Source organism: Dunckerocampus dactyliophorus, chromosome 7, assembly GCF_027744805.1.
Source record: "Dunckerocampus dactyliophorus isolate RoL2022-P2 chromosome 7, RoL_Ddac_1.1, whole genome shotgun sequence".
NCBI lineage: Eukaryota > Metazoa > Chordata > Actinopteri > Syngnathiformes > Syngnathidae > Dunckerocampus > Dunckerocampus dactyliophorus.
In genome coordinates, this window is record NC_072825.1 from 25,415,887 (window position 1) to 25,434,812 (window position 18,926).

The 18,926-nt window shown below is 39.5% G+C and overlaps 1 protein-coding gene across 10 annotated transcripts in view; it reads right to left on the reverse strand.

Annotated features, from left to right (window-relative positions):
• Window positions 1-18,926, reverse strand: part of epb41l4b (erythrocyte membrane protein band 4.1 like 4B) — a 43,747-nt gene that overhangs the window by 17,884 nt on the left and 6,937 nt on the right. For all 10 annotated transcript variants that reach the window (XM_054782275.1, XM_054782274.1, XM_054782276.1 and 7 more), the window contains exons 2-13: window positions 16,600-16,704; window positions 16,486-16,528; window positions 12,994-13,072; window positions 12,326-12,370; window positions 9,218-9,270; window positions 5,674-5,794; window positions 5,278-5,365; window positions 5,119-5,207; window positions 3,138-3,207; window positions 2,886-3,055; window positions 1,274-1,383; window positions 575-611 (exon numbers count right to left, since the gene is read on the reverse strand). In XM_054782275.1, coding sequence (XP_054638250.1) covers window positions 575-611; window positions 1,274-1,383; window positions 2,886-3,055; window positions 3,138-3,207; window positions 5,119-5,207; window positions 5,278-5,365; window positions 5,674-5,794; window positions 9,218-9,270; window positions 12,326-12,370; window positions 12,994-13,072; window positions 16,486-16,528; window positions 16,600-16,704 — 1,010 coding nt within the window. The remainder of the gene's footprint in view (window positions 1-574; window positions 612-1,273; window positions 1,384-2,885; window positions 3,056-3,137; window positions 3,208-5,118; window positions 5,208-5,277; window positions 5,366-5,673; window positions 5,795-9,217; window positions 9,271-12,325; window positions 12,371-12,993; window positions 13,073-16,485; window positions 16,529-16,599; window positions 16,705-18,926) is intronic.

Consider the following 18,926-nt stretch of genomic DNA (forward strand, 5'->3'; position numbering starts at 1 on the left):
AGCGAGATCAACCACCACCACCTTCCTGTTTTGACATGAGTTGTTTCATGAATTCAACAGTGTTTCTCACCTCAATACTGTAACCGAAAATGGAGCCAAGGAAAGTTGCAAGTGGCAGCATTTTGATAAAGAAGGTGAGAAACACTACTGAATGCAAGAAATAACTCATGACAAAAGAGGAAGATGGCGCATTTAGAATTGTTTTATGCATGTAGAACTATAACTGTAAAACTGTAAAAACGTGTTTTGTGTTAACATTTTTGAGAGTCAACCGCTGACGACATTGTAGACGGGCGATGTGAATTCCAGACCCAGTCGCCATTTTGTTCTCTAGCTAATAGTATGCTAACAAGGAAGGGTGTTTTTCTGATAAAACACTGATGGACTCAGCATATTAATAACACAACAAGACGTGTGCATTTCGTAGGCTAAAAATTGTACTACTACTATTTACGACGTTAACCCCCCCCAAAAAAAACAAACAAAAAAACCCCGCTAACCAAGACGGACGCTAACCGAGGTTCCACTGTACATTGTGTATATTAAAGTGTGTTTGTGTGTGCTTGTGTTTTACCTGATGTGAGGTGGCTTCACTGGGGAGATTGCAGCAACTAAAGAAGAAACAAACACGTAAACAATGAGTTCTTTCAACTGTGTCAAAGCAGGCCTGTGTTAAATGGTTGTGAGGAAGCAGATTTGGCGCCTGCTCAAAGGGAAGGGATTAAAAGGAGAGTGACAGCAGGTGTTTCTGACAGTATGGAAAGGTGACACTTTAAGCTTCGGGAATGTAAAGCATTTTCTTGACGCTAACAAGTTTAATTATCGGTTATGTACAAGCCAAGCTCTTAAATGATTAGTTTAGGCAGGGCTTGCAAACAAATAATTAAAACAATTGCAACATAAAATAAATGCTGATATCTAGGGAGGCTCCGATCAGGGTTTTACGCTGCAGATTCCGATCCTGTCGATTCCTGGATTCTAATCTGTCCAAAAGTATTCGGTGGCGGTGGCTCTCACAAAGCCTGCCATGATTAGTAGTAACAAACAGACACGCACTTCACACGCTGATGTTGTTGACGGAAGTAGCAGTACAGTAGATTTTCTCTGTCTAGAACGCACAGAAAAGGGAAAGACGTCTGCTCATGTTTCACATAAGGCTTGTGGATGATGGGCAAAATTAAAAAAAAAAAAGTCCAATTTCCTTTAAGGATGAGACATTTAGTTGACTCTTCTAGTCCTCAGGTTTTACACAGTGTGTGCAGATAAGACTTACCTTTGCCCAGCGACTGTGTGCGGGAGGGGTAGCGTTTGCTCGGCCTTCTCTCAAATGTGCTGGCTCGCCTCAGTCGGCTGCTGTGAGTGGCCTGGTACTCTGTTTTACCACTAAGATGAACAAAGAAAAAGGACTCATGATGTATTTTCTTGTCATTGTTATCACTATAGCTGCATCTTAAGCATTACTTAAACACACTAAAGGTACATTGCAGACTTGAGAGTGAACACTGGCTGTCCATTTTTGGTGTTTTGACATGAAGTTGATACATTTTGATCCCTCATTCCAGGGGTGTCTCAGGGGTCATTTGCATCCTGCAGCTTGTTTTTTTATTGGCCCGCACCACATTGTAGAAATTAAAATTAAACAAAGAAAACAAAAAACAAACATGACAAATTCTGAAAAAAAGATCAAAAAGGTATAATGTAACATGAAAAAGTTGATACTACTACTACTACTACTACTACTACTACTACTACTACTACTACTACTATTAATAATAATAATAATATTCTCAACGAAGCACTCACACACGCCGCACGCAACACACACTCATAGCACTTTATTTATTTATTTATTTACTTACTTATTTATTTGTATATTTATTTGTATTAATGTCTCTTCCTTTTGTTGTTGCTTAATTTATTGGTATATATGTTTATGTTTCTTATGTTCTTATTCTTATTCTTTCTTGTGTTTTCCTTTCTTTTCCTGGGAGAATGAACAGAATAAGATTTTCAATGCATAGTATAACTGCTGTTTTACCATGCACATGACAATAAAACTCTCTTGAATCTTGAATAATAATAATACAGTTAACTACCTATAACACAAAGCTGACATGCAGGCTGTTTTTTTGTTCTTTATATATACAACTTGTTAGCATACCTTGGAATTTTTTGTTGACTAAATTTGCAGCCTTAAGCTTGCTTTTACATTGGCCTGTAATTAGCGTTATAATATTAAATAATTCATATTAAAATTACGTAATAATTTTACCCTTTAAAAATTCTACTTTTGAAAATTAAAATGATCAAAATGGCCCCTGCATCCTTTGATTCTTAGTGGAAAAAGTTTGGACACCCCTGCCTTACTCACTCTGTCTCCTGAATTATGCCTCAATTTATGTATTCTTGTCGGTATAAATCCTGCTGCCTGCTGTGCAAGGCAGCAAGCAGTGCACTCTGTGGAGCCCTTCTGGTAAATAAGAGGAAGTGCCCCTCAAGTGTGAATATTTGCTTTGGTAAAAAAAAGAAAAGAAAACAATATGAAGGCCATATCTCAGTCACCATAGGAACACATCCATGTAACCATAGATACGACGTCACCATAGATACAGCACACATCATTGCTCACATGTTGCGCCGGGCCCGTACATACTTTGATGAGCCTGTTCAGGATTTAAAAAAGCAATGCATGCCTTCCTTATGTTGCTTGCTTTATTTTATTTTGTTTCATTTCAAATAAAGGTGATAACGGCAAACAGCAGTTTTGAGCACAGCGTGTCTGCTATGCTTGTGCAGCGTGATGTGCATTTTTGTGGGCGGAACCTCTTGTAGAATTTTCTACTAAATTCTCAAGAGAGGGAACTATACGTGTGATTGAGCTCTACCTGAATCTGAAGCGGGAGCCGAGTCGCGTGAAGTCACTGCGGCTAGTCTTGCCCGTGGTTGGCTGGCGTAGCCGGAAGAAGGCGTGGCTCTCCACGGCGCACTTCCACACGTGTTTGCAGCTCTTGGAGCTGGCCAGCTGGAACACGAAGGTGTGGTCCTGCTCGCGGCCCTTCAAAATGAAAAAACAAATCAATAAAAGAGCCAACACTCGTAGTGACCTTATATTTGCGTGTGTGTTTGTAGGCACAAACCTGATCGTCATCTTCCACCACCACTAAAGTGAGTCGGCTCTTTTTGAAATCCAGACGTGTGATTTTGGGCCTGCATATAAAACACAAAGTGAATATTTTAGTTTTATTACATATTTGATTTCAGCATCATCCAATGCACAGCATCATCTCCCGACAGAAGAGCAGTTTCAGTGGCAGATTACTATCACTGTCCTGCTCCACTGAAAGACTACGCAGCTCAAATGAAATAGTTAAATAAAAATTTGAAAATAAAATAGTTAAGTACCTTTTTGTTAGCTAGCAGGCTACTTGCTGCTTGACAGAGGATGACCTGTGCTAATGGAGTCGTACCATTTTTCAGACTGGAGGATGGAGGATCAGGGTTCCTACGGATTTGACATTTCAAAATTCCATACTTTTTCCGCACTCAGTAAATAGATGTGTAACATAAGAGTGGCAAGAATTAAGTGACGTGTCATCAATTACCCAATTAATTGACAACTCTTTTGGTATTGGATGCATCGTTTTTTGATTTAAAAATGTAAATATCCTCTGATTTCAGCATCTCAAATGTGAATATTTTTTAATTTCCCTAGTCATCCATGAAAGCAGGTCTATTATCGTATAAGACAAGGGCTGTCCTACCTAGTCAGACTAATGTTTATGATAGGCACATTATTTTTGTGTTTTAGGCCAAACAAGATATTCACAAACATCAATTTGGACTTTGGAAAACAGTGACTGACAGTTTTGCTTCTTTTCTGACATGATGTGGATCAAAGCATTAACTGCTTGTGCTTGGTTAATATTGATTTGGTCCGTCTAGGGTCTAACCCACTGGTCGCCAACCCGTCGATCGTGAGCTACTAGTCGATTTTTGGGAGGTTGCTGGTAATCGCAAGAACATTAAAAAAAATGTATGATCACATCCGTGCCCTCACCTCCCCGAGAGCAACCAACAGGCACGCATTTTGCCCACTGAACACGCCCGTATGCCTCGCCGCTGTCAAGGCAGCAACCTGCAAGCCCCAGCAAGGAGCCAAGTCCCCAAAACCCAGCCGGAGGTACACTACGACACCAGCTCGCCTTGTACGCCAACTCGCCCCCGCCCGAGTAAAAAGGCTTGAGTGAGAGAGGGAGGGAGTGACAGAGTGCATGCAGCGATGTGCCTTATTGCACGTTAATACAATGTAAAATCCAATAGCACACTCAAATCAATCAAATCAGTAGAACAAACTTATTTAAAATCTCATTTGAGTGTACCAAGTAAAATGTAAACATCTATTGTGGTCAACTATAAGTATTAAGTTCCATTTACTTGTTTTTTTCAAGGCAATCGACGGAGCGCCGCGGCCATCTTGTTCATGTATGTGTTCCACAGCGGAAGAAAATGCGAGCATCTTCATCACATTCACATGAATGCACAGGCGACAGTGCGCAGTGGTACGGCGGGAGACAAATATAAGGCCGAGCGTTTTGTGAGGTCTGATTTTTTCTGAGAAGGCATTTTTGTGATGTAAAGGCAAAAAACTATATTTAAAAAAAAAAAAGGGATTTCATAGGGTCCTAACTGGTGGAAATTGGTCACTAACTTGAAGAAATTTAGGTCAGGCGTATTGGTGACTATAAAAGATAACGGGACTTATATTACTGTCTAGTAATATTTATCTAGAGTATTTGTCTATCTCTAAATGCCTGTCTATCGCTCTACACGGGCAGCATTTGAAACCCTGCCTTGGCAAATATCTATCATTATTTTTTTGTTTTTTTGATACTGGCTCTCACGGTGTCTGGCAAAGAAAATTCTGGCCAGCGCACTGAAGGCCCAGGTACCCAATGCACCGCCCGCCACTGGGTTACACAGTGATGAAGGAAGGACAGATAATATTCTAGCATAATAAAAACATATGGCTTGATATTTAATATACAACTCGGGGACACCCCACAACAAAAGGTTAGCCTTTAACTTATATGACTTTGAAGCACTTTTGTGACGTCTTACCAAAAGAAGAGGCCGATTTTGTTGGAGCCCTCAAACACCAAGATGCCAGTGGGAGTGAGACCAAGTGCGTAATCACCTCCATCTCTGCCCTGAAGACACCACATGCACATTTAACGCTCAACAATGCACACCTTGGTTAAACAAATAAAGGCTGCACACCTTAACAAAGTGCATATCTACTCCGTAAAGCTCCAGCCACTTGCATTTGTTGAGGAAGGAGATCTCAGCTTGGGAGGGACTCTTCCCCCTACAAGGAGACAGCATCTACTTATTGGATGTTGTGTGAACACACTTTGTCCTTGTGTGGCCCAGTCGGGCTCACTGAAGCACAGCATATATAATCTAATCCGAGATGGGAGCGATCAGACCGCCGCTGGGTTAAATACTGCCCCGAATCAATCAAGACCCTCCCGGGATTAATCCCTTAATCCTTCACACAGACCAGCCACAGAGTGGCTGGCTGAGGGACAGGAGGAAGGAAACGGCGGCTATGCGCTCACCTCGCCCCTGACATTAAAACGGCTGTGCGTTGATGTGAAGGCATCGGTGTCTCACCTGAGGTCCAACCACCTGCTGAAGATGTCCGCCTCCATTGCCTCACTTTGTTTCGGAGTGAAGCGGAATTCCGACACCAGCTCGGGAGAGTGGTCCAAGGGATCGCAGTCTCCCAGCTCGCCTGCAAGCACAAAAGACACACGCACAACGTTACACCCTAGGGACAATTCTTCGCAACCTTTTTTCATTGAAGTATTTTTGGTTGAAAAAAAGATGTAAAACACAGCGCTGTAGCGTCACTATCTGATTTATTACTATCCAAAGCAGTGCTCATCTGTAGTGGTCTTGTTTGAAACATTTTGGAAGTAACAATACATCTATTCATTCCAGAAGGTCAGACTCTAACCAAAAAGAACGCTAGCCGAATCAATTTTTCAGATAAGAAATCATGTAAATCCAATTCATTCGTTCCAGAAAGCCAAAAATGTTAACATAAAACATGTTTTTATAGTTTTACAATTATAGTTTGACATGCAGAACAATTCAAAATGCATATAAATACATATAAATAACTAAATAAAGAAATAACTCATGACAAAACAGGAAGATGGTGTCCGTGTGGTGTCTCGCTGCCACATTGTGTCTTTGGAAACAGTAGTCTTCAATGAAGGTAAAAGTAACCTAAAATGTTCATTTGTGCCTTTAGTTTATCATTTTTAATGTATTAAGAATTGTTTTATGCATGTAAAACTATAATTACAAAACTATAAAAACGTGTTTTGTGTTAACATTTTTGAGAGTCAACATGATGACATCATAGGCAGGCGACATAATTTTTCAGTTCCGGTTGCCATTTTGTTCGCTAGCTAATAGGACACTAACAAGGTAGGACATTTTCTGATAAGGGTACAGATGGAGTCACGCAGTGTATTAATAACACAACAAGACATGCGCCATTCTGTGCGCTAACCAGAGAATGCATGCAAACCGAGGAAAATAGTGGCACAAATGTTCAGAGTTAACCAAAAGTAGGCTAACCGGGGCGGACGCTAACCGAAGTTCCACTGTAATTAACTTAATTACAAATAAAGTTTTGCGCACATTAAAATAATTTTACTTAACACAAAGTGGGATGATAATGAAGGTGTGCTATTAAGTGCAAAAACAGATTCATTTATACACTTTATTTTTTTTCCTGTGTGTATATATGTATATATATATATATATATATATATACACTTTTTGTTTTTACCTTTGGTCTCTCTGTTACAATAAACATACCACTTAAGTTCTGTACTGTTCTTTGTAAGGGTATTTTTCCCCATTGTGCAGTGGATCCCCGAACATATGCAATTTAGCATTTGCGCCCTCACGATTTTTGGTGAAAAAGAGACAGTTTTTCCCCCAGAAAAGTCTCATTTACATTAAGATGGTAATAATTTACAAATGCGTGAAAATACAGGTAAAATACATGTAACGCTGTTACTGTTTATGTCTTTATGCTTCACTGATCATTTCACTGAGATTTCACACTTTGTCCGGCGGTTCTTGAACACACCATAGCTGCTGTGAGACGCAAAGGTGAAAGTTATACATACAAACTGACTGACATGACTCCAATTCCATCTGCTCATCGATCATCTTTCATTATCATTCATTAGTGATGAGTACTGATAATGCGTTTAATTTTCCTTGATCAACTATGTGCCGTCGGTGGTCTAGTGGTTAGCATGTTGGCCACACAGTCACAGCCTGGAGATGGGAAAGATCTGGGTTCGAATCTCCATTGCATGTTCTCCCCGTGCGTGTGTGGGTTTTCTCCGGGTACTCCGGTTTCCTCCCGCATTCCAAAAACATGCATGTTAGGTTAATTGGAGACCCTAAATTGTCCATAGGTATGAATGTGAGTGTGCATGGTTGTTTGTCTATATGGATGGAACTATGTGCCGTGTCCAAGTTCCAGCTCACACCTCATTTTTTTTGTACCGTTATTCTTATTCTAAAAATAAAATTAAACACAGCTGGTGTTAGAGGCTAAGGTTATGAGAAAAAGTTATCAGATAAGAATATATTACACCAGGGGTGTCCAAAGTGTTGCTTGAGGGCCATTTGCAACCCACGGCTGATTTTTTTTATCATCCCTTGGCACATTTTAAAAATACAATTAAACAAGAAAACTAACTAAAACAACAAGAAGAAAATAAAATAATTTTATGAGAATAAAGAAGAAATATTAGAATGATGTCATAATAGTAATATAAAAAATTGTAAAAGTACTCCAAAAAACAAGCATCACATGGTAATACTTGGAGAAAAAATTCACTTCTCACAATCATTTCCGCAATATTAGTAATAAAACGAAAAGAATAAAGTTGCTATTTTTGGAAGACTTGGTTGGGAAAGAGTTGTGATATTACAAAATAAAGTCAAAATATTCTTGGAATAAAGTCGCAGTGTTATGAAAAAAATGTTGTAAAACAACAGCAAAAATGGAAAAACAAGCAGAAGAGAAAAAGTAATCATACACATTGACGCCTCCAATACAGAGTTGAGAGGCAGGCTTTTTTTTTCTTTAAATATGCAATAAAGTAACTGTAACCCTACTTTTGGCCCACCCTGTATATAACTTGTTAGCGTATCTACATGGGTCGGTTTACAAAATGTAAAATATCAAAGCGGCCCCCGTACACTACATTACACTAATACGATAGCACCAGAGTCACCAATAACACTCAGTTGAGATGTAGCTTGTTGTTTGGTATCTTCTTGGCATATCTTAACTGACAATGTATTGTTTTTTGCGTGTTTCCTCAACAAAAGGGGGACGACTATCAAAGCAGCCCCCGCTACTTTTTTCTTTATGTGGAAAGTGTTTGGATACCCCTGCTCTGAATATTATCCTTACATTCATTTTACATGTGAAAAAGTCTGTTTTTTACCAACTGTGTTCACAATTAAACATTTAATGCTATGTAACAAATAGCACAGCTGACGTCAGGCTGTTCTTTTACTAGCAAACGAATTGAGGTTGAAGCAACAGCGCCTCTGCTGGTTGCAGTCAAGCAGTGCGCTTCGCTTTGCCTCTTCAAGACACGATTGATCAACAATCAGTTTCACACAATGAGCAGAATTCTTCATGATCAGTTAACGGTAACGGTAACTTGATTGATGGTGCCTGATAATGATGAGTAAATAAAAAATATATTGATTACTATAGTTGTAGTAATGCAGAACTGCGCTGTGTCAAGCCAAGAAGTGTTTTTTAGTTTTTTTAGTTACCTAAAAGCGTCAGCAACGTGAGCGTTTCCAAATATTTATTATTAAGACTGAGCATTTCAATCATCATTTTACGCATACTTGATACAGCTCTAGTATTGGATCTCATTAAGAGTGTGGAGGTGTACCTAACGTTGTTGTTAGACACTCGAACTAATAGGCAGTGAATATTTACTTGTCTGGGGAATAAAAAAAGGTATTTCTTGACGATTTGACATTTGAGATTGGGTTGCGGAAGGGAAAAGCTACTAATTCAGCAGCACTTCTAATATTTTCCTTTCATTAAAGGAATCTTGTAGGAGATAAAAAAAAAAAAAAATCCACTTACTTTGCAAACAGTACGCAGCCAGCTCTACTGAGACATCATATGGACATTTCAGTCTGAGGAGAGAGGAAAAAGGGGGCAAGATGAGCTGCTGTGATGAGCGCCTGTCAGTGGGACGGCTGCATACACACTGGCTAAGTCAAATACAATCATCTACCCCCCCGTGTGTGTGTGTGGATAGGAGGAGCAACCCTCTTCCGAAAATAATCATCTCTCTTCAGCTCCTGATCTTGAGTGTTATAATAGAGCTGCACTCAGGGGATCTGTGGCCCAGATAGAGGCGGAACACATAGATGGGCAATATACTGCTTGCGCACGTGTGTGTGTGTGTAAATCTGTTCACACACACTCTGTTTATGTGACACTTCTCACACAGGTGTGCATCACGACAATAATGACCTTTGATCCCCAGCTACCCGCAGGCTGTGGGGTTGGTTATCATTCCACTGACAGGTGTGACATTTTCAACTCTTGCCTTAGCTTTCAAGTACATTGCTTCAGATGGTATTTCAATACTGGCGGTCCTCGATTTACAGTGTTTTGTGTTATGACGCCCGTAAATTACGGTGGAACCTCTGTGTTCACTTTTAATTTGGGCCAAAACGGTCAGACGAAAACTAAACGTATGAAAACCAAAGCAATGTTTCCCATGAATCCAAATAATTAAATCTAATTAATACGTTCCAGACACCCCAAAAAATTAACAAAAAATATATTTCAGAGGAAATAATTATAGTTTTACATGCAAGAAAACAATGCAAAATAAGTATAAATGACAAATTAAATGGATAAATTAACATTTAACATCACTTTTAGCTTTACTGAAGACTCGTCGGCAAGGGAGGAGGGGAGGACATGGGACATTCCAAAACAGAGATTTGACCGTACAGTCGTCCCTCGCCACATCGCACCCTCACTCTATCACAGTTTAACCATTAATTAATTAATGACTGTTTCCTGGTTGAATACAGTACATTATTAGTAAAAAAATAAAAGCGTATTTAAGCAAATTGTACTTATTCTTGGCCTAAATTAAGCATTTTCAAGCAGAGAAATGGTTAAATGAACTAACTAAATGCACTAAAATACAAATGCGAGGCAGAAGAAGCATTCTAAATGTGAATGTAGTATTTTACATTGGCCACTGGGTGTCGGTAATTGTTCCGTGCGCACCAGACGTGATGCCAGAACAGGCCTTTATCTCACAACAGGCACAATAATAACATAATAATTAGGGGTGCAACAATTCCTCGACAAAAAATAATCTAGGATTTTTCCTGTCTCGAGGAATCGCTTACATCACCAACGCGCTTAAGTCACCCATACAGAGGACAAAGAAGGAAGCAGATGTTTGAAGGTGCAGGAAGATTGAAGAGGCGAGAAAAAGCAACGGCAACGAAAGAAAGAGAAAGAAAGAAGGGAAACAAAATGTAAAAAACACAGAAAATGTGGCTAAACAGCAAGTTGAAAACCGTGACGTGTAACCGTTGTACAGCGGCACTTACATACCATAACAGCACATCTTATATGTTGCATCATCTCCTCCCGCATGGAACTGAAGATCCGAGGCAAGGTAAAGTTAACGTAGCGCAAATCAGTGAGATTAAGGTTAATGTACCTTACTAACATAACATTAGCCGTGTGGAGGGCTAGCTTTCTCTTAATTATGACTACTGTCGAATGTGTGGCAGTGTATTATAATGGTAACGTGGCTTCATACAGGACCTATTTCATCTGCAAAAACACAGCGCTGTGATTTAAGAAGATGGAAAATAGAAACATTTTAGCTCACTAATCAGTAGCTGCTCTTTTCTCGCAGACAAGACTGTGTAATGGAACAAGGAAGTGCATGTCTCACTCACTCAATTGAGAGTTATGTGTTCCACTACAGAAGGTGTCTTCATCTTACTTTGAATACTGCAAAAAGTAAATATCTTACATAATATATATATATATATATATTATATGACAAATATTATAATATTTGTCGTATTTCTCGTCAGCCTGTCTAAGTTTAAGATTTAGAAATGCACAGCCTTCAACATAATATAATATGTTGTATGTAATTTAGTCTTAGTAAGTCTTAGTAAAGTCATTACGGTAAATTTGTGTATAATCTGTGTATAATCTGTACCGGTGTATAAAATGCAGCCACAAAATTTAGAGGAAAAAACAGATTTGTACATACATAAGCCGCAACTGACTTTATGCCGCACATGTCCACATCATAAAATGGCATATTGTGGCTTGCACGACTCCGTGAGGCCCAGACAGCTCTTTACTTGAGAGAAGCCAATCATGAGCGATGAAAAAAAACTGGTTTGTAAATACGTATGAGGCCCGCTTGAGAGTTAGTTCCTTGCATGCAGCGGTAGAATACTGTAAGAAAGTTGCACGTAGCTACTCTGAGGAAGGATGTCGCTTCCACTCTCCCTCGCCAACCTCCCACCCTTCATGATATCTCTCAAGCATAAGGCAGACTCCCTCAAAAAGGAGAGCCACCACTATGGAAACAAAAATAAGGATATAAGGATAAAGATGGTATCCTTGAACACGTGAAAGGCTCTACTCCGATGAACTCCACAGTAATAACGTGTATCTTTTTTATTGCTGTTTCATTTCATTTTGTAGTTAATCTTTTGATGATTGAATTTGAGATGTCCTTCATGTGTTCGACTTACAACGCATCATAGGAACGGAACTAGTTTGCACACCGAGGACCTCCTGCATATGAAATTTCCCTTTTTGGAAATAACTGCATGTTCTGTTGTGAAGGTTTAAAAACATGAGATTTCTTATGACCTAAACCAAAATGCTCCGTTTTATCTGTCCACACACAAACACTGAGTTACACGTCATGACCAATTCATGCCAAATAGACGATTATGTCATCTTTACACTCCGACCCGTCCAGATAGAAAATGAATAGCATTCCCCAACAGTTTCATTCATTCATTGTCTCGGGATGAAACATACACACCACCACCACGGAGGAATCGTTGTATGCTAATCTAACAAGCTACATTGGTGTGTACTGCAGAACCTCATATTGGTCAGCAACACGTAGGTTTACATGAAAATGTGTCTTTTATGTGTCCATTCAAGACTTACTTGCCAGACAGAATATCTTGTCGAAGCTGCAGCACAAACAGATACCTGCGATGACAAATATAACATGTAATATAATTTCAATTTATTTGGGATTTTCTCTACTTTACACAGGGTCCAAATTATCTATACAGGCTCAAAAATATAGATACTTTCACCTATATGTACACCATTCACATTGTATATATGCACATTTTTACTGTACTGCATGTAAATGTTTCATGCTTGACTGATAGGAAGACTGTTGTGAACTAGAAAAGCCTAACCAGGAACAGGTAGTGTGTGTGTGTGTTATTTTAACACATTACAATTTTGTAGATAGAAATAGATAGATATATTTTAATAAGTAGTGCTGAATTGCAGAATGCATTTTAGCTTGAGAAGGCCATGCCCTGTTAATCTCCCCCCTGCGGCTGATAGTTTCTCTTTGGCAGCATAAAGGAATTAGTTTGACAGCATTCATTGCATTGACCAATAACATAGATTTTGGTGACATAATACAAGCTTCTGTGACATGTACCTTGTTCTACAAAGCCCATTTGGCTATTTTTATTTTTACGTTTTTACCAGTCTGCCCATGGCTACAACGTAATTAGCCTCACGTTCCCTCTGGACCTCATCATTATCATCATCATCATGTTCAAGAAAGACATGCTTATTTTTTCCCTTACCTTGTGAATTCCTCACGCAGGTTATTTGGCTCTGAGGAGTAAAATTTCACTCTGAAGAAGAGTCGGAATGGTGGCCCATCTAAGAGAAGGAAAGCCAGACGGGAATTCAGTAAGCACTACCTTTACTTATACAGTGGATCTTTGCACATTCACGATTCAGCGTTCACTGCCCTGCAAATTTGCTGATTAAAAAATAAAACAAAAAAAATATTCTTTTGGCAGAAACATCTCATTCACCATAAGAGCAATTTTTATATGTTCATGTCTTTATGCTTCACTGATCAGTTGTTGATGAGCCACAGAATCGCCAGAAGCTTCCTTCGCTAATTTTCAAGGTTTTATTTTATTTTATTCCCGGCTGTCTAAAAGAGCACGGTAATTATTTCATGAACTACATTACATCAGAATGTTTTACCGTCATTAACGCATGCGCATCATGTCGAGCCACATCTCTCAGACTGAGCCACAATAGCGTCACACAGAGTCTGCCGCTCTTTAATATCTTTATTACACATCAGCAGCAGTGCAATTCCAACACCATATATTGGGTATGCTCCAATCAGGGTTCAATACTGATACCGATACCGATACCGATCACCCTGGACTGAAATTTTTAATTTTATTTATGACGAGTGCTATTAGCCAGGGGTGCCGTATAAAGGGGAAAAGTCAGGACAATTCCAAAGTCCCTTGACTGCCAGAGGGCCCAAAAAATAGGTAATTACCAATGAAATTTGTAATTCATTAATTTGGAGGTGGTAATGTGATTTTTTTTTTTTCATGGGGCCCAGAATTCCTGGCTGCACCTCTGCTACTAGCTATAAAGAACCATAAAATCATAAAAAACATATTTGACTTACTTTTTGAAGAGAACATACAGTATATCACTCGTGAAACTTGCAGACACCTTCTTTAAGGATACTTTGGCGAACTCGGTGTCTTCCACCAACGAGAAAGGCGTGTTAGTAGCTTAGCCGTCTGACTGTCACATTTACGGCATGGGTGAGTGTTAGCCACATGGCTGCGTTACCTGCCGTTTGACTGATGATCACACCGTGAGCCTCCAAAACTCACCATACTCCGTCAAGCGCTGTTAGGTTCCACACGGCAGACATGTTTGTGTTTGTTTTGAAGGAAAGTGGGAGGACGACGCTGCCCAAAACGTTAGTTAGAGCAAGACACCACACTGCACGAAAGGGTCATTGCAGGCTGCAGTAGTGCTAGCCACAGGTGATCGGCTTTTGCGATTGGCGTTGAAAGGCATTTATCGGCATATGCCGATCACACGATTTTTTACGGAAATCAGCCGTGCACAATTATGAGGCAAGTCAGTATTTTGACCATATTCTAATTTTTATGCATATTTTCAAACCCCAAGCTGAACAAACTTGAATGCCTATAGGATTTAAGCATACCAGGTGATGTGCATGTGTGTACTGAGGGAGGGTGTGACTTTAGGAGATCAACACCCTTTATTAGGTGTGCACAATTATTAGGCAGCTTCTTTTCCTCTGGCAAAATGGGCCAGAAAAGATATTTAACAGACTCTGAAAAGTCAAGAACTGTAAAACATCTTTCATAGGGATGCAGTACTCTTGAAATTGCCGAAATTGCCAAGACATTAGGACGTGACCAGACAACCATTAAAATGTTTTGTTGCAAGTGCACAAAAAAAACGTGTCGCGAGAAAAACATGAATTTATAGCCAAAATGTTTTTTGACTGTTTTAACTCTAAACACGTAACATTTTAGATTAGACTGTACTTTGTTTATCCCGCAACGGGGAAATTTAGATGTTACAGCAGCAGAAAGATACAAAAAGCACAATAAACCAAAATAGCTATTCAAGAAACACTTATGAAGAAAAAAATCTACTATAAACATATTAACAATATACAATAAATGAGTAAAGTATGAGATGACCAAGTACGTAAGAAAGTACAGTAAAAGGCACTGAAGGTATTTAACAGTATAGTGATGTAAAATATATATTACATATACATATATACTGTGTATATATATATATATATATATATATATATATATATATATATATATATATATATATATATATATAGTTGCTAAAAGCACATGTTTAGAGTTAACATCTTTGTTGTTTATTATCCTTCACTAGTAATAGTAGCTTCTCTGTGTATATGTTATCTACCTGTAGTGTGTTAAGTTGCTGTGTGATGACTATAGCGTTATTTGTTTTCTGACACCGTTAGTCAGACCGTTATGTTAAGTAGAGACCAGTGTGTCAAAAATAAATCTAATAAAATATTATATAAAATATTATTTATTCAATAAGTACATATTATTTATTGAGGCCGCGCGGTGGACGAGTGGTTAGCATGTTGGCCAACACAGTAACAGTCTGGAGATCGTGAAGACCTGGGTTCGAATCTCCACTTGGGCATCTCTGTGTGAAGTTTGCATGTTCTCCCCGTGCGTGCGTGGGTTTTCTCCGGGTACTCCGGTTTCTTCCCACATTCCAAAAATGTTTGTGTACATGTGCCCTGCGATTGGCTGGCGACCAGTCCAGGGTCAGCTGGAATAGGCTCCAGCATACCCCTGTGACCCTAATGAGGGCATAAAAAATGGATGAATGGATTATTTATTAAAATAAATATGTATTATTCTTATTTATTGTTATTGTATCATTTATTCAAATAAATACTATTCTCCATCCATCCATTTTCTATACCGCTTCTCCTCTTTTGGGTCACTGGGGCATGCTGGAGCCTATCCCAACTGACTTCGAGCGAGAGGCAGGGTACACCCTGGAGTAGTCGCCAGCCAATCGCAGGGCACATATAGACAAGCAACCATTCACACTCACATTCATACCTATGGACAATTTAGAGTCGCCAATTAACCTAACATGCATGTTTTTGGAATGTGGGAGGAAACCAGAGTACCCGGATAAAACCCACGCACGCACGGGGAGAACATGCAAACTCCACACAGAAATGCCCAATGCTCCAGACTGTTACTGTGTTGGCCAACATGCTAACCACTAGACCACCGTGCTGCCCTAAATACTATTTTATTAAAATAAAATACATCATTAATGAATGAGTTATATTATGTAAAATAAATCAGGCATATCAATTACTTGCAATTTTGTGACATTTGCTGATGGCCCCAGAACGTAACCTCACGAAAAGCAGGGATCGCTTGTATAACATTGATTTCATTGAGAGACAAATATAAAACATTATTTGATACTGCTGCACTCTCATGTAGCTACATAAGGTAACAAAAAGATATTTAAAAAACAAAAACCTTGAAGTGGTGCAGGCTGTGACCAGTGAGCGCATGTCCTGCTTCCCTTGTATCACATCAGCCTCTCCATGTTCACACAGCAGAGCAAACAAGGGTACAGCTCCAAATGCTAATGCCACGTCAACATTTGATAATACGCCACCTGGTCCCGCCATGCACACGAGCCATTTCAGGCATCTTCAAATAAAAAAAAATGGACCTTACCTTTGATCTCTTTCTTGATTTGCTTGGACATATCCAGCCAGTGCTATTAGGAAAGAAAGTGAGAATGACTGGCATCACCAAAACACGCTTGTGTGTTTTAAAAGAAGGACTCACCGAAACTTGATCTGAGTCCATGTATTGTAGCCCAAAGTAGTCCGCCTCCACCAGATCTATGTGATACATGATTTGGTCAAAAAGGTCCTGGCCTTTGCATTTGCTCTATAACAGAAGAACACAAAAGTGAATTGTTTCCAAAAAGGGCCCTTGTGAGTGTTGAATAACCTGAGCTTTTCTAGGTAAACTGACTCTCACACAGCTTTTTCGGCTGTAATCCAATCCAATCCAATCCCCTTTATTTATATAGCACATTTTATAAACCCTGTTTCCAAAGTGCTGCACAGACTAGTAAAATGATAAATATAAGAAGTAAAAGTAGAAATTACTATAGTAAAAAGTAATAAATAGATAAAAAAAAACAAAGACATTTAAAACATCAAAATATTTAAAACACAAAATAAAACAATAAAAGCAATAAATAAAAGAAATATGTAAAAAATAAAAATAAAAACTAGGATAAATAAAACCAAAGAAAAATTAAAAAGAAAACAACAAAAGACACAGAGGACCACATAACTCACGCCTGAGTTAAAAGCCAGAGAATAAAAGTGGGTTTTAAGACGAGACTTAAAGCATTCAACTGTGGGGGCCGTTTTTAAATGAGGGCGCGACTACTTGGGGATGACTACAGAAAAGGCCCGGTCTCGTCTCGCCCGGCCACCTGCCAGTGGTGCCCAAGACGACACTTGGGCACCACTGGCAGGGGCTGGCCTTCGGACGTGGTAATGTGGGCTAAAACAGCCATATTACAACATTTATACATTACTATGGCTGTTCTATCATTATTATCAGACTCATCATTGTCTTGTTCTGCTTTAACAAAACCTCCCATGGTCTTTCTGTCATTCTTCACGGGAGGTCCCGGACGAACAGTTGACGCGGGACTTTCTTGATAGAAATGAATAGAAAGACAGACAATAATCTATCAAGCCAAAAACACGGCATGCTCGCTCACTCGACAGTACATTCATGCCGGTAGACATGACAAGTCAATCAAGAAAAGTCAATCAATGAATGCGATCACTGCTCCCGCAAGCTGATGAATGATAGCCAGCTGTGGGAAGGGAAGAGTCAGTTGTCATGCCTACGGTAGTGCAGTGTGAGTCCTTGTGTACAATAATAAATAATGGATTAAATTTATATGGCACCTTTCATTCACTCCTCAGTCACACACTGGTGGTAATCTACATCCGTAGCCATAGCTGCCCTGGGATAGACTGACAGAAACACCGCTGTCAATTCACGCCTACAGCCTCCGACCATCAGTGGGCAGCACTGGTGGCAAGGTGGGTGAAATGTCTTGCCCATGGCAAATTTATTTATATATTTTACACAGTTCGTACACGGTGCTTTACACAAATCATTCCATAAAACAAAAACAAAAATTAAAGGTGAAGAGTGCAAATAAAATAGTTTCAGTCACCAAATATAAAGTTTACTATAGTGTTTTCAGCCTGGATTTGAACATTGACTAAGTTGAGGATTGTCCAACATCTTCTGGAAGACTGATTTTGGCAACATAAAACTGAAACGCCGCCTCAGCGTGTTTAGTCCTGACTCTGGGCAAGAGACCACTCCCTGAGCTTCTCAGAGCCGAGATGATTCAGATGATGGGCAGAGATGTACTTTGGCACTAGACCATGAAAGGACTTGTACACAAAAAGAGGTGTTGTAAAGTACTCTGTGCGACAGTGCAGAGACCTGGCCATTAAACTAACATGGTCATATTTACTGGTTCTAGTCAGGACTCGAGCAGCAGCATCCTTGATTTACTGCAGCTGTTTTACAGCATAGCCCAGTGAGAAGGCCCTGAGTAGTCTAGCCTATTGGAGATAAAGGCATGGATTGGTCTCTCTAAATCTGGTTTAGACACTATTCCCTTGATTTTGGCAATGTTTTAGGTGGTAAAAAGCTGCTGATGTTATTCATATAATGTGGCTGTTAAAGTTCAAGTTTGAGCCCATTATTATCCCTAGGCTTCTACCATGATGATTAGGTTTGGGCATCGAGTCTCGAGCATCAATGGGAACCAGACAAACACTCCAATTCTGTGTTTTTAGAAATAACACAGTACCTCGTCTTTCATGCGCTACGTAGGACTTCGTCCAAGCAGTCAGAATCAGGGAAGTCCAACAATAAATGACATCTGTCTCATACCAATGTAACCCATGGTTTCAGGATGCTAGCTGATGTGGAAGTTCGGCATAAATAAAGGACGGGAGCTACAGCTAGGCAAGTTTATTTACTTGAACAGTACGTCTCTGTTAGCAACAGTCAAGGGACGTTCTCAACCCACACAACACACTTCCGGCTTTGGGCTGGGT